Source organism: Leptodactylus fuscus, chromosome 8 (assembly GCF_031893055.1).
Source record: "Leptodactylus fuscus isolate aLepFus1 chromosome 8, aLepFus1.hap2, whole genome shotgun sequence".
Taxonomy (NCBI): Eukaryota; Metazoa; Chordata; class Amphibia; order Anura; family Leptodactylidae; genus Leptodactylus; species Leptodactylus fuscus.
Genome location: NC_134272.1, coordinates 87,779,732 through 87,795,776, shown reverse-complemented (window position 1 = coordinate 87,795,776; position 16,045 = coordinate 87,779,732). Strand labels below are relative to the sequence as shown.

At 42.8% G+C, this 16,045-nt stretch overlaps 1 protein-coding gene across 1 annotated transcript; it reads left to right on the top strand.

Annotated features, from left to right (window-relative positions):
- Window positions 1-3,781: 3,781 nt before the first annotated feature.
- LOC142217433 (peroxisomal N(1)-acetyl-spermine/spermidine oxidase-like) lies at window positions 3,782-10,352 on the top strand. Its single transcript, XM_075285678.1, has 4 exons — window positions 3,782-3,855; window positions 4,617-5,824; window positions 7,228-7,411; window positions 9,725-10,352. The coding sequence occupies exons 2-4, from the start codon at window positions 4,641-4,643 to the stop codon at window positions 9,860-9,862; spliced, it is 1,506 nt and encodes a 501-aa protein (XP_075141779.1). The 5' UTR covers window positions 3,782-3,855; window positions 4,617-4,640; the 3' UTR covers window positions 9,863-10,352.
- The last annotated feature ends 5,693 nt before the right edge of the window (window positions 10,353-16,045 follow it).

The window sequence follows — 16,045 nt, the reverse complement described above, 5'->3', positions numbered from 1 at the left end:
AGAAAGCCCATTGTCATTAACTCTATTAAGGACTTTTGGATTTAAGGGGTTGTCCCAAGTTTTAGACTAGGTCTATAGGACTCATGTTAGTGAATGTGCCTATTAGGGTGCCATGAATGTGCCCATTAGGGTGCCACTTTGTGACTAGATGTCATGGCACACTAGGGGTTACAATGGGACTCCATTTACTAACATTACTGACATATTTGGCCATGGCAGTGTAACCCCATCCTAAATATTACCCCCTATCCAGGAGACTGGAGGGGTGTAACGGTTGGATTGGTGGGGGTCTGACCGAACACAAGAAAGGGGGGAGGGGTCGTATTTCCCTGCTGACAACAATCCTATGAAAACAGCGAAGGATTAAAAGACAAAAGTAAGCGAGGAAGGTGCAAAAGGGGGTTTCCGGCCTCAAACAGTTTTCCTATTTATGACCTATCCATGTCTGTGCGGGGTCTGACCCCGGCCCCTGCACAAACCAGCTGCTGCGACAGCCTCTGAGCGCTGGAAGTTACCATAATGGACATGGAGCGCGTGCAGACTGCGACTATACAAGTCTGTGGCCCCGTCCATGATTTACAGACTGTGGCAATAGCTGATCTGGGTGGGGTCTGGGTTTTGGACTCTATAGATCACATACTGAAGACCTGTCCCGTGGAGAAATCCATTTAGGACCAGAAAACAACTATGAAGTTGAGGCCCCACATTGCAAAATGTTGTTATCACCCAACTTTCTCAGAAACAGATAGAACTTTTCTGATATGTCTAGGACCTGCGGTTCCTCTGTAGCTCTTATTGGACTTCCCATTTGTATTTCCAGGTGTGCAGCCTACATTGTTGACAGCCCGTTCCCGGCAGGTTTGTATCTATTACATGTACATGCTAAGTCCATCTTGTATATAGGGGGGCCCCCGCACGGAGCCGTAGTTACCACCTTAGTGACAGGTGGGGCCCCTAAGGGCTCTCATCCATACACTTGACCTGTCCCATTTAACTAATCCCATTGTTATTTTTGTCTCCAGGGAACCAAATTTTGCAGGGATGGGGTTAATTCGGTGTACAATGGGATTATGGTATTGGAATTGAAATAACCCAGTTTTGCAAAGCTTTTGTTTATAAAGCTGGGAGACAAAAGGGATCCCCCAACCCCCACCCGGGGTCTCTACTGATAGAGACAATGAATGTGCTAAGTGGATGTATTGTCTGCAGGCTGAGGATGTTACAGAGAAGACCTAGTTACATCAGTTCACCAGAGACACAGTCATCAAATCTTAAAGGAATATCCGTGGATGTCTTAATCATTATTGGTTGGCGCCCCACCCCCAGGATCCAGTAGTGACCCCTTCACTGTGCCAGACACATTGGTGTAAGAGAGCGCCCCCTTTCATTCAGTCAGCACAGTGATATATAGTATAATTAAAGGGGTCCTCCAGGGAGGGCTTCTATACTTACTTCCCTCAAGTTCTATTGCGGATGGAGAATGGGTTTTTGGGTTTGCCTTGACTATAAAACGCCGCAATTTTTTATATACGTTATATACGCATATACATTATGTGGTGCTCCGGTCCTTAAAGGGATTTCCAGGATTAGAAAAAACATATAGTTGGTGTCCTCCAGTGCCACACCAGTTCACAGGTTGTTTGTAGTATTGCAAGACAATTTAATTTATGGCTACTGCTTAGCCAAGGGTGTGCTCTCTATATGGAGGGAAGGAGACAAGTGTCTGAATATCTCATCATTTATTAACTAGACCCCTAGTTAGATTTTTTGTGTGTCTGGAGGGTCTTTGTTGGAAGATTTATATCCCGGCCCCACAATTGTTCATGTGTCTGGCACAAGAGGGCTCACACTGGGCTCTTTATCTCCCTCATTGTGGCTCTTGGCTTTTATAGTTAACTACTCCAAGCCCTGAAAGGCTCCCTATGGGGTCTTTCAATTGACTTGATGCCAAGATGTCTGGCCCATGGTGTGGGGGTGGAGGGATCCCTTTTGTGATCCAAGTTTTGGCCAGATCTAGTATTGAGAAAGTTGCTTACTAAGGAAATTACGATTTCGGTCAATGACTGCCACCCACGACAACTCTCTATTTGCCCTCCTTGCATGGGTAATGGATGCCGCCTGCCAAACCATTAATAGCAGCCTACAGGAGTTCAACAAGCTTTCCACTGTGTCAGTCCTTACGGTAGTACTTGCATTGCTTTCATGCATCAAGGAGATCAGGCTGGACAAAGTTTAGGTCCTATTCAGATAGATGCAGTGCAAGGAATTGTGGGAACGCCATTTGAGGCATCTTGGAATAGACCTAATTTTCTAAAAAGGGGTCAAGTTGGGTGAAATCCCGGAAGTTGCGAGACTGTGAGAGTGTTTGTGAAATGTTCTATTTCTAATCTCATTCTGGTAATGTCTGCTGATGGGGCAAAATACCGATCCAGGCAGGTGAGACATTGACCTTGTATTAGATATTAACCTGGTGCCATAAATTCAGCTCAGTCGAGGGAAAAAACCGGCACAAAGAGAAAGCGGGGCGTGAATTGGTCCTGGAGCAGCACCACAGTTGTCAAGTGGTTGTATCTGGTATTGCAACTCTGCTGCATTGCAAGTAAATTTCTGGGACTCTCAATGATAAAGTGAGTGCTGCAGCCTCTTCACTGAATCCCAAGCACAGTGCCATTTGTATCATAGGGGTTGTGCTTGGCGTTGCAGTTCAGCCCCATTCACTTGAATGGGACTGAGTTGCAGCTGTACCAGGTGACCAATGAAAGTGACATCATTAGGACAGGGAGGATAGTGCTGTCAAGGTACATGGACCTTTCAAACTGTGGATAGGGGGGGTCTCAAGTTTCAGACCCACACCAATTGCCCTCACTGATCACATTGATATAATGCTTGAGTGATCCAATCCTGGGAAAGCTGGGTGTGGTACATTTTGTACCATTTTCAGTGCAGGGGTTGCTGATGCCCTTGCGCTGTTCTCCTAGTTGTGGTTTCCTATGTAGGGGCAAGAATTCCCTTTTCTGCCCTTGTCCTGAATCTACAGTATATACCCTGGCCAAATCAGACTGGCTGGTGGGTACCGAATGCCCAAGATATGCCCCAAGGTCCGTCTCCCACCGACTTCCCTTAAACATCTGATCGGCGAGGATCTGGTTGTAGCAGCCCCTGCCCAATCTTCAGTTGATTATTAAACTTGGAAAAACCCCTTTAAGTTGAGGCTTCTGGGCCCCCGTACAAGATCTTTAACACCATTCATTATACTACCTGTGAGCGCCCTCATGCACCAGATAAAGGTACTACGACCACCTATAGCGACACCCCTGTCTATTGGCTTTCATGGACGCCATCTCCAATAGATTACCAAAATGCGCCCCCAATGTGTAAACTATTGATCCCTGGATACTGACTCTTAAAGGGACACACTACAAAGTAACTGTAAGGATCAGATTGAGGCTCCTTGTTATTCAGTATCTGTCTGGTCAGATCTTCTATATCATAATCCACTTATTGCAGGGTTGGCTACATTTAGCGACCTCGCACGTTATTTACCTGGATTTTTTTTCATGCCATTGATCAAAGGTCTCTGGATGACTGTGCAGGATGCACCAGGAGGAATATGGAGATTTACTTTGCATTTTCTGCCTTTACTGACTGTGACTTCATTGGACTGAGCGGGGCAAAGGTTCATGGATCTTGTGGATGAAGTGCGTTCAACCTACAGTCACTATAGCAAGATCCTGACTGGTTGGGATCCGGCAGTGAGTTGTGTCACACGGACCAGGACCCTACAGGCCGCCGCTCGCTTCTGAATCCTCATCGTGGGTGTTTGTCCAGGCCCTCGGGATTCTCAGATTCTATTTGGTGAGTAGAGGCCCTGTAATAATAGAATAACACCATTTCTGAGTAGAATTCACGCCTTTATGTAATCATAGATAACCTTGTATTTTACTGAACACATTCTACTCAAGTTACCTCCAGAGCAGCATTCAAGATTCTGCTTATTCCAGTTCCGTCACACTGCAGGATCGTAGGCCGCACTTTATCCGTAATCTTTGCAGTTTGCTCATTTCTGTGTTACATTACATGGGCATGTTATAATGCTATAGAAACCAAGACTACAACTCCCAGCATGCACTATGATAGACTACAGTGTAATATCGTAGCTCAGGTAGTATGGTGTCACAGCCCAGCAACTTTGAATGTGAACATAGTCGTATTGCGACCCTGAGGATGTGGCGCTTGCAAATTGTAGTTGGAAAGAAATCCCGCAGCAATTATGGTAATCTTTTTGCATCTAGAAGCCATAGTTGCAGCACTCTCTGGGTTAAAATGTGACTTAATTCACTCACATTTGGTCAGGTGACAGGAGTCTAGGCCTAAGTCCCTGTTTAGTCCTAGTCTACAGGTATAATGTGCAGTGCATGATACCTGTTATTGGTTCCTCCGCCATGGTTTGCTTTGTGTGCATGTGTGCGGTGCTGCCCCCTCTGGTCATTGACTAGACAGCACTTTGTATAGGCTTTGCCCATTACTATAACCTTCTCATACTGTATGGTTTTGACCCTATTTTGATGTTCTATGATTATAGTAGAGATAACTTATTGTGACATTTATTGCATTAGGTCCCCCTGAAGATCCTCACCTCCATGGACTCGCACAGTAACCACCAACCCAGAGTGGTTATCATTGGTGCCGGCTTTGCAGGGCTTGGTGCTGCCACCACCTTGGTGAAACATGGAGTGAAGAATCTCGTCATCCTGGAAGCTTTAGATCGGGCAGGTGGAAGAGTTTGGACGTATAAACCTTTTGGAACTGCTGCATTGGAGCTAGGCGCTACCTGGATCCATGGCCAGAACGACAATCCACTCTACCAAATGGCCAAGGAGCGAGGACTACTGGCAGATGATGAGTTCACTATGGTGTCTTGCCAACCAATATCCGTAACCGCCCAGGATTACTTCTTTACTGAGCAAGGAAAGCTACTGCCCCCAAATCAGGTGGAAGAGGTAACCTGCTTTTTTGGTAGGTTGATGTCTCAAATCAACCAGCAAGACTATAAACCAGAATGTGAGTCCTGGTCCGTCGGGGAGTATCTCGACCGTGAATATGCCTTGGCCAACCTTTCAAAGGCCGATGGTTCGGAAGGTATTTATGAGTGGTGTAAGCGAGCGGAGTGCGTCGACGAGGCTTGTAACTCCATGTATGAATTCTCGTTGAGCCAGCTAGGCTTGTACACCGCTCTTGAAGGACCTTTTTTCAACTCTTTGGGCAGTAAGGGCTACCAAGCTCTACTAGACATCCTGATAGACCAGCTGCCGCCTAATGCTCTTCGTTGCCATAAGCCAGTCCGATGTGTCCAATGGGAAGGATCTGCATCATCTGATTCAAAGGAATCTAGACATGCGGTCAACGTAGTTTGTGAGGATGGCGAGCAGTTTCCAGCCGATCATGCCATTGTCACCGTGTCTCTTGGTTGCATGAAGGAGCGGGCTACCACTTTATTTGACCCTCCCCTGCCAAAGGGAAAAATGGAGGCCATCCAGAGACTGGGATTTGGCACAGTGGCCAAGATCTTCTTAGAGTTCTCAAAGCCCTTTTGGCCGGATGACTGTGCTGGAATACAGTTGGTATGGGACCAGGGCCCCGAGACCCCAAATGGTTATTCTGAGGGGTGCAAACAACAATCATGGCGTTCAGAGTGGTTCAAGAAGATTGGAGGATTCGACTGTGTTCCAATGCATAGAAGTACACTGTGCGGTTGGATCACTGGATTGGCTGCGGAGCATATGGAGACCCTCCCTGAAAGTGAAGTGGGGGAGGTGTGTGTCAGGTGAGAAACCAGGTCTAAACTGTACGGTTAAAAGAGTATCATAGAACTATGAGTGTCCCATTCATATGACCGTGTAGGACTCGGATGGGTCCATCATAGTGGAAGTCGCCCTTAGCTCTTTTTACTTTGTCTTATGAAGGGGGTTCCCAGGGCTGGTCCCGCACAGTTTAATGTCTGCCCAGCAGTGACCCCTATATATTGTTCAATGTCCCCTCAGCAGTTTAATGTGGTCCCCATCTAGTACTTGCCTCACTGCTCCCGGGTGCACGCACTTCACAGAAATGCACCTGGTGCAGGACAACAGAGCGGGAGGCGTGGGGGGTGGAGAGGTAAATATCAGCACTCGCGCTGCCTCGCCCCATGGAATCAGGAAGGGGCTTCTTTTCTCGGGCAGAAGACCATTGGACGCAGACAACGGCCTCAGGGGCCTCCTGTTTGGGATCTCTACACTATATAATGTAGGGTGCTGTGTTTGCTTAGCAGAAACGAGGCCGCACAGGCCATATTATAATTCCACAATTCCCCTTTACTAATCCACATTCATAACCTGTGGCTTGGACAATCTAATAATCTTGTAAATTTTCAGCTGTCGTGCCGAGTGCAGGTTCATTTGCATCTATTTTCCAAGACTAACAAGTTTAGTAGAGCAGCGACTGAATTATTAGAACCCGTAACAATAGTTTTTCCAGGACCCTTTCGATAAATCATCAATTGAAGATCAGTCTGTTATGATTTGTTGGAGGAGGAGAAGAAGAATGAAAGTATAGGCCACAAAAGTAGCAGACATGAACCGGGCCTGGGGATCCCAATGACTATAAAGGGGTCCGTCGGGTGAATGAAAATGGCAGGTTTGCAGCTTATATTTCGGTCGGTAGATCCGTACATTACATGGAGGTCCTGAGAGCAGGAAGTTTTCCCATTGAAGAGCATTACAACCCCCAGCCTGATAACAGGACACTACAGATACTCCACTGAAGTGTGCCCTGATGCCCCTTTAAGAGAGCTCATCATTTTCGAACAATTTCTGGACTTCAGAACGACACCACTTAGAAGAAAACACCCCGCTCTTCCCGGATCCTTCTGATGATTCCTGCCTTCCACCTGATTTGTCTTGCCTGTCTCTTAGGCACTTAGCTGGAAGCCGCAGGTTTTATCGCGGATCCAGTCTCTTGCCTCGGAGCGGCTATTATAAATGTTTCCAGCTGCTATCTGGGGAGCTGAGTGAGGGAATCACTGCCATGAGACTATTAATAGCCCCTCAGCCATTGAATTAGCCGCCTCTCCAGTAAGTAATTCACAGAATTTCCATCTTAGCACTTGCTGAATCATTAAGGCTGTATTTCATGTAGATCACATCCAGACGTTACTTAACTTTCCTCAATTCATTTTGTTTTTCTTCTCAGAGTACTGAAGAAATTTACAGGCTGGCCCGTGACAGAACTGCGAGGAGTGCTGCGATCTACATGGCATAATAACCCCTATATACGCGGGTCTTACACCAATGTGCCAGTGGGGGTGGATGCTGTGAAGGAACAAATGGCCCTAGCGGAGCCCCTGCCATCCACGTATCAAAGGAAGGCCCTACGGGTACGAACTAATAGTACTGCATGGCACCAATCCTATATTAGTGTATATTATGCCCCCCTTTGTACAAGAATATAACTACTATAATACTACTCCTATGTACAAGAATATAACTACTATAATACTACCTCCTATGTACAAGAATATAACTACTATAATACTGCTCCTATGTACAATAATATAACTACTATAATACTACTCCTATGTACACGAATATAACTACTATAATACTACCTCCTATGTACAAGAATATAACTACTATAATAATCCTGCCTCCTATGTACAAGAATATAACTACTATAACACTACTCCTATGTACAAGAATATAACTACTATAATACTGCTCCTATGTACAAGAATATAACTACTATAATACTACCTCCTATGTACAAGAATATAACTACTATAATACTGCTCCTATGTACAAGAATATAACTACTATAATACTGCCCCTATGTACAAGAATGTAACTACTATAATACTACCTCCAATGTACAAGAATATAACTACTATAATACTGCCCCTATGTACAAGAATATAACTACTATAATACTACACCCTATGTACAAGAATATAACTACTATAATACTGCTCCTATGTACAAGAATATAACTACTATAATACTACCTCCTATGTACAAGAATATAACTACTATAATACTGCTCCTATGTACAAGAATATAACTACTATAATACTGCCCCTATGTACAAGAATGTAACTACTATAATACTACCTCCAATGTACAAGAATATAACTACTATAATACTGCCCCTATGTACAAGAATATAACTACTATAATACTACACCCTATGTACAAGAATATAACTACTATAATACTGCCCCTATGTACAAGAATATAACTACTATAATACTACCTCCTATGTACAAGAATATAACTACTATAATACTGCCCCTATGTACAAGAATATAACTACTGTAATACTACCTCCTATGTACAAGAATATAACTACTATAATACTACCTCCTATGTACAAGAATATAACTACTATAATACTACTCCTATGTACAAGAATATAACTACTATAATACTGCTCCTATGTACAAGAATATAACTACTATAATACTACTCCTATGTACAAGAATATAACTACTATAATACTGCTCCTATGTACAAGAATATAACTACTATAATACTGCCCCTATGTACAAGAATATAACTACTATAATACTACCTCCTATGTACAAGAATATAACTACTATAATACTACTCCTATGTACAAGAATATAACTACTATAATACTGCCCCTATGTACAAGAATATAACTACTATAATACTACTCCTATGTACAAGAATATAACTACTATAATACTACCTCCTATGTACAAGAATATAACTACTATAATACTACTCCTATGTACAAGAATATAACTACTATAATACTGCTCCTGTGTACAAGAATATAACTACTATAATACTACTCCTATGTACAAGAATATAACTACTATAATACTGCCCCTATGTACAAGAATATAACTACTATAATACTACCTCCTATGTACAAGAATATAACTACTATAATACTACTCCTATGTACAAGAATATAACTACTATAATACTGCCCCTATGTACAAGAATATAACTACTATAATACTACTCCTATGTACAAGAATATAACTACTATAATACTACTCCTATGTACAAGAATATAACTACTATAATACTACCTCCTATGTACAAGAATATAACTACTATAATACTACTCCTATGTACAAGAATATAACTACTATAATACTGCCCCTATGTACAAGAATATAACTACTATAATACTACTCCTATGTACAAGAATATAACTACTATAATACTACTCCTATGTACAAGAATATAACTACTATAATACTACCTCCTATGTACAAGAATATAACTACTATAATACTGCTCCTGTGTACAAGAATATAACTACTATAATACTGCTCCTGTGTACAAGAATATAACTACTATAATACTGCCCATATGTACAAGAATATATATATGTATATATTAGGAAATTGCAGAACTTTCCTTTAAAGGGAGTGTCACCCTGCAGATAGATGGGATAGGGTCACCTAAATCAAGTGCGGTATTCCCCTTGTAATTCGCTGCCTCTATTGCTGCGATATCTCTGTTTTTTTGTAAATATGCAAATGAACTCTCTGGAGCAGTGGAGACACCCTTGTACTTAATTTGCATACTGACAATAACAGAAATGTCTCGACACAAATTCAAAAGGGGAAAACACCATTTGCTTCTGGTGACACTAAGCTATGTATCTGCCAATGGTGACCATTCAAGCTCATACTTGTTTTTCTTGTCTGTAGCCTTTGCAGGTGCTTTTTGCAGGAGAGGCTACGCACCCCAACTTCTACACAACTACACATGGAGCCTACATGACCGGAGTACAGGAAGCTGAAAGGATCATAAAGCTGTATGAATGCAAAGCGATCCCACGCCTCTAATGAATCCATCAGCCTTCATGTCTGCAACAGAACCGATTGTGGCACCAGCTTGTCTGTGGCTGTATGTGCTGTAGCGACCTCCGATTCGGCACAGTTATACATTATCAGATGCTGCTTTTTATAACATGTCTTCTACCTCCATTTATATCAGTGGCCTTCGTTCTTTAACCTCTGACTCTCCAGGTGTTGTAAAACTGCAACTCTCTGTGTGCAGAACCTGGAGAGTGCACAAAGACCATATACACTTCATACGTGGTCCCTGTTTTGGTCTAAAACATGACAGTAAATTAATATGCAGAGCGCCATCTATAGGAGAAAGCAGAACTTTGATGATTGTACAGTAAGAGGTCTCAGGCCATTGGTGCTCCATACTGAAGGAACTGAGCAATGAAGCATATAAATCCGTAATGGCAGGATTATAGATTATAAACAAACCAAAGCGGGCACATACACTATACTGCAGGTAAATCCGGGTTATTAACTACAATTGCACTGATTCTCCGTGAAAATATTATTACATTGATATAATTTTATTAAACATTTTATGCAAAATTAATAATAATGAATTTGTGCTTTATCTGTTACAGTTTTCTGTTATAAATTAATTTTAGCATATGGGTATATGTCTTTATGCATAATATTTATTTGTGGCAACTACATTGACAACTTAGTAGCAGAATGGCAGTATAGCAAGATGGCCTGTAAGTACTGTGAGGACCCCAAGAACACATTAAGGTAAAAATGAAAACTACCGTACAAGAATATAACTACTATAATGCTGCTCCTATGTACAAGAATATAACTACTATAATACTACTCCTATGTACAAGAATATAACAACTATAATACTACCTGCTATGTACAAGAATATAACTACTATAATACTACTCCTATGTACAAGAATATAACAACTATAATACTACCTGCTATGTACAAGAATATAACTACTATAATACTACCTCCTATGTACAAGAATATAACTACTATAATACTATTCCTATGTATAAGAATATAACTACTATAATGCTGCTCCTATGTACAAGAATATAACTACTATAATACTGCTCCTATGTACAAGAATATAACTACTATAATACTACTCCTATGTACAAGAATATAACTACTATAATACTACCTCCTATGTACAAGAATATAATTACTATAATACTGCCCCTATGTACAAGAATATAACTACTATAATACTACCTCCTATGTACAAGAATATAACTACTATAATACTGCCCCTATGTACAAGAATATAACTACTATAATACTACTCCTATGTACAAGAATATAACTACTATAATACTACTCCTATGTACAAGAATATAACTACTATAATACTGCTCCTATGTACAAGAATATAACTACTATAATACTGCTCCTATGTACAAGAATATAACTACTATAATACTGCCCCTATGTACAAGAATATAACTACTATAATACTGCCCCTATGTACAAGAATATAACTACTATAATACTACTCCTATGTACAAGAATATAACTACTATAATACTACCTCCTATGTACAAGAATATAACTACTATAATACTGCCCCTATGTACAAGAATATAACTACTATAATACTACTCCTATGTACAAGAATATAACTACTATAATACTACCTCCTATGTACAAGAATATAACTACTATAATACTACTCCTATGTACAAGAATATAACTACTATAATACTGCTCCTATGTACAAGAATATAACTACTATAATACTACTCCTATGTACAAGAATATAACTACTATAATACTACTCCTATGTACAAGAATATAACTACTATAATACTGTCCCTATGTACAAGAATATAACTACTATAATTCCGCCCTCCTGTGGATCATTATATGGATGTGAAGGGTATAGACTTGTATAGAATTGTTCTTTAATATACAATTGAAGGTTTGTGGGGTTTATAAGAGGTTTACAGTATTTCAGACTACTTTGCTGAGAAATACATTATATATTGGGAGAAGATTAATATTATGTGATAGAATACAGATATATTTCAGATCCGCTGACTTGTGACTTATGATCGCTGCGATCAATACTTGTAAACCATTGTATTGCCGTGTGCCGGCGCCAGGGCTGAGCGATCAATCTCTCTATGGCTTATGATCTAAGTAAATCATATGTGATAATTGGATATGAGGGATCTTATTCGCCAGATTAATAGAGCTTTCAAATATATTATATAATCATTCTATATCTCATACGGAGAAGGCCGGATTTATCATTTTTGTTATTTGATAGGATGTGACCGTGAATATGGCGATGATTATCCCCACTATGGGAAATACCTGGTGAATACCAGATATCCTATTTTTTAAAGATTTTCGGAGGTATAAAATAAAAATGACCTAAAATCAAGCTCTAAATATGCCAAAAAAAAAAAAATTGGCAAGAACCTGGGAAAATGGCTCTGTGGTGAAAGGGTTAAGGAGTCAAAATGTCACTTTTTGGCTCACAGACGTCACAATATACGATCACCGCAACGGGTTAAATTATTTCTCGATGTCTGAAGTCTTGAAGACGGGCAGAGGGGTCGATGAAGCAAGACTCTTTGTAGTTTACAGATCTTTCACACGCGGCTGCACTCGCAAACAGCGCCAGCATAAGTGTCAGGAGTGTCCGTTATAATAGGAAAGAAATGGATGTCCGGGTCGGCGGTGATGTCTTATGTAATAATGTCTCAAAGATGTCAGCCTTTCTTTATAAAGAAGTCGCCTTAAAGGGACCCTGCACGGACATTGAACAGTAGGCCTCGAGCCTGTGTTGCCCACAGCAAACGGAGTTCAGCCATCACAGTGCAGTTTAGAAAATGAACGCTCAGAAGTGATTGATTGCTATTGGTGACAGGGCCATGTTTGCTCTGAGACAATGATGTTCATTAGGGAGCGTGGACTAGTTTATGGCAGATTACTGGATAGATATATCCAGACTTTAGATAGATGATGGATATGGGTCAGTTATACAAAAGTGAGGGCTATATGGACAACGGTCTGGATAAACAGTCAAAATAGACTTTATCAGGTGACCTTTACCTCATGGATCGCCCTTTATATAAAATTGTCTGCTACACATTGTACAATTACATGTCCAGCCAATAGGTAGGAGATTACGACTGGCCATACACATTAGAACATGGGGCAGTAACCTTCAGGACTCCAACTGCTGTGAAACTACAACTCCCAAGATGCTCCATTCACTTCTATGGGAGTACCAGGAACAGCAGAGCAAGTATGCATGCTGGGAGTTGTAGTTTTACAACAGCTGGAGTGCCGGAGGTTGCCTACCCCTACATTAGAATGACCGGACATGTTGAAATCCAAGAGCTTGACCCCTCAATAACGTGTCAGGAGCCCCTCTATGTACATTACATGGTGGACTGGTTTGGCCGATATAAAAGAATTTCTCAGGCTTGACACTCTGATATATTCTTACGATAGGTCATCAAATGAAGATTGGCGGGGTCTGCCGATCAGGCGTCTGAAGAGGCTACAGTATTTGGGTCCATTCAGGGTTCGTTCACATCTGCGCCCGGTCTCCGTTCTGCAGGTTTCCGTTTCCTGCACAAAACAGAGGCAGGAGACGGAAACCTGCAGGAGTCTTTCATACCCATTCATTTCAATGGGTTTGAAAGCTGTCCGGCCGTGAGCATCGGTGAGTGCTCACGGCCGGACAGTTTCACACTAGCGTTTGGCACTCCGTTCTGTGGTTTCCGTCTTCTTCTTGCGTTTTATGCTCTCCACCGCAAAACCGGTTTTTTTTAAACCGGACACAGAGTCGGACATGCAGTACTCTGTGTCCGATTTTTAAAAAACGGTTTCGCGACGGAGAGCATAAAACGCAAGAAGAAGACGGAAACCACAGAACGGAGTGCCAAACGCTAGTGTGAAACTAGCGTTACTTGGAGTTTTTTGGCGAGGATTTTAGTGAGGAAGGAATCCGCTTCAGGAATTAGGAAATGTTTTTTTCCTCCAGCACAGTGTATGGACTTAGCGGTTTTTCTACGCGGATTTTTCCAATTCCGTGCTCTAATCTGCGATGCGGATTTTCCACCTCCTATTGACTCTTTTGGTTTTTGCAGGCGGAATCTACTGAAGGAAGTTTTTTTTTTCCGCTAGCGGAAAATAAAGCTAGTGTGTTTTTTCCACGTGGATTCTGACACAGATTCAGTGCTAAAATCCTCGCCAAAAAAACTCAGTGTGAATGGACCCTTTGGGGGAGCAGTGCAGTCTCTCAAATGGGACTGAGCTCCGAACAGGTGACATGACTGATGAACGTGATGTAACATGGCCTGCAAAGTAGAAACAGCCCTGGCTCAGGGAGCAGCACTACCATTTCAGTCAGCTGATCCGCCGGGGGCCCACACCTGGGAACCCTGCGGATCTTCAATAAATGACCTATCCTAATAAGTACTTAAAGGGGCTCTATCATTAGATTTTCTGTTTTTTAGCTAAACATATGCCTTCAGACATATGTATTCAGGTGCTGCTAATCGTTTTTGAACACCCCCCCCTCCCTGTTTTCCTGAATTACCGTTAAAAAGTATATGTAAATTAGTCCTACCGTGCACAGTGTGCGTTCTGTGCACCTGCCTGCGTCATAGCTCGTTCACGCCCTCCTCTCTTCTTTGACTTCCTCCTTTTTATGATTCACCACCTCCAGCCTGGCGGTTCCGATAGAAATCTTAGGCATGCGCAGTAGCGCTCACTCCGGAGCGTTACTGCGCACGCTCCAGCGCCGTTTTCCTGTAGTGAACCTCGCGACCGTACTGCGCATGCGCAGCATGCTCGCGTAGTTCTCAGGGGAACTGAGAAGTTTTCTACACAAAAATGACGCGGGAGTTTGCGCAGTAGCACTCTGGGGGTATTTCCATCAAAACTGCCGGTCTGGAGGTGGTGAATCGCAGGAAGGAAGAAGTGAAAGAAGATAGGAAGCTATGAACAAGTTATGATGCGAGGGCGGGGGGGTGCACGGACTCATTTACATATACGTTTCAATGGTAATTCAGAAAAATGGGGGGGGGGTCAAAAACAATTAGCAGCACCTGAATAGCCTTATGTTTATCTAAAAACTGGAAAATCTAATGATTGAGCCCCTTTAAGGTTACATGCACACCATCAGGAGCACACGCAGATTTTATGATCAACTTTTAGTGTTAAAAATTTACAATGTGATCCATTAGTCTTAAAGTCAATGAGATATTTTCTGTCTTTTTTTTTTTTTTCTGGTGAGAAATCCAAACATATAAGTGTGAAAATCTGCACCGAAATTTATGCCCGTTGGTACGGATTCTCAGCATAAATTGCGATCTGGTTTTCGTCATGCAAATCCTGATTGTGTGTGTGTACTCTTTAATCTAATGTGTATGGCCACCTAAAACTAACAATCTCTGTGGAAATTTGGCCATCCTACTAATTCTACACGCCGCAACGGGCAAACGGATTTCCCTCAAATGTTGCACATACCTAGAACTGCACCAGGAATAGAATATAGGCGCCCCACCATCCACGTTTTTTGTCCAGTTGGCCAACCGCTAGCACTGAATTCGCGGTCGGCCGCCATCGCTGGAGCTGCGCTGAGCGGTGAGTCCAGGGGTGGGAGGAGGTAGACAGCACTGTGCCGGACTCCTGCAGACTGCTGTAAACCTGTGCCACCGCCGTGCATGGCTGCAGCACCGCCGGAGCACAATTTGTCGACCCTAGCCACTCCTGTAACCTCGGTGCACGGGGAGCCCGAGTTGGAGTGAGGCCAGGGGTGCAGGTTGTGGTGGGTAAGGGGACACAGAGTCGGGAGGGTCTGGGGAGGGGGGAAAAGGGAGCATAGGATAGGTAAAACAGGGCCATGGGGTTCGGGGGGGGGGGGGAGAGGGGCCTGGGGGGGAAAGGGGGCATGGAGTAGGAGATAGGAGCGAGGACATGGGGGAGCAGGTAGAGAAAAGGGGGGGGGGGCGCCAAGGGGGTAAAGGAACAAAAGGGAGCCAGCAGGCCGCAGGGTGGGAGCCCGGGGGTCCATGGGCCTACAGTTGGAAGAACGGCCGGATGCGAACACGAGGCAAAGGGAGGAAGCTACGCGGCGCTCCAGGTGGGTTGCGCAAGGGGTCAGGGTTCCGCAGACGAAGTCGCGGGTAATGCTTGTATTGATATATAGGAGGGGTCCGGTGCCCC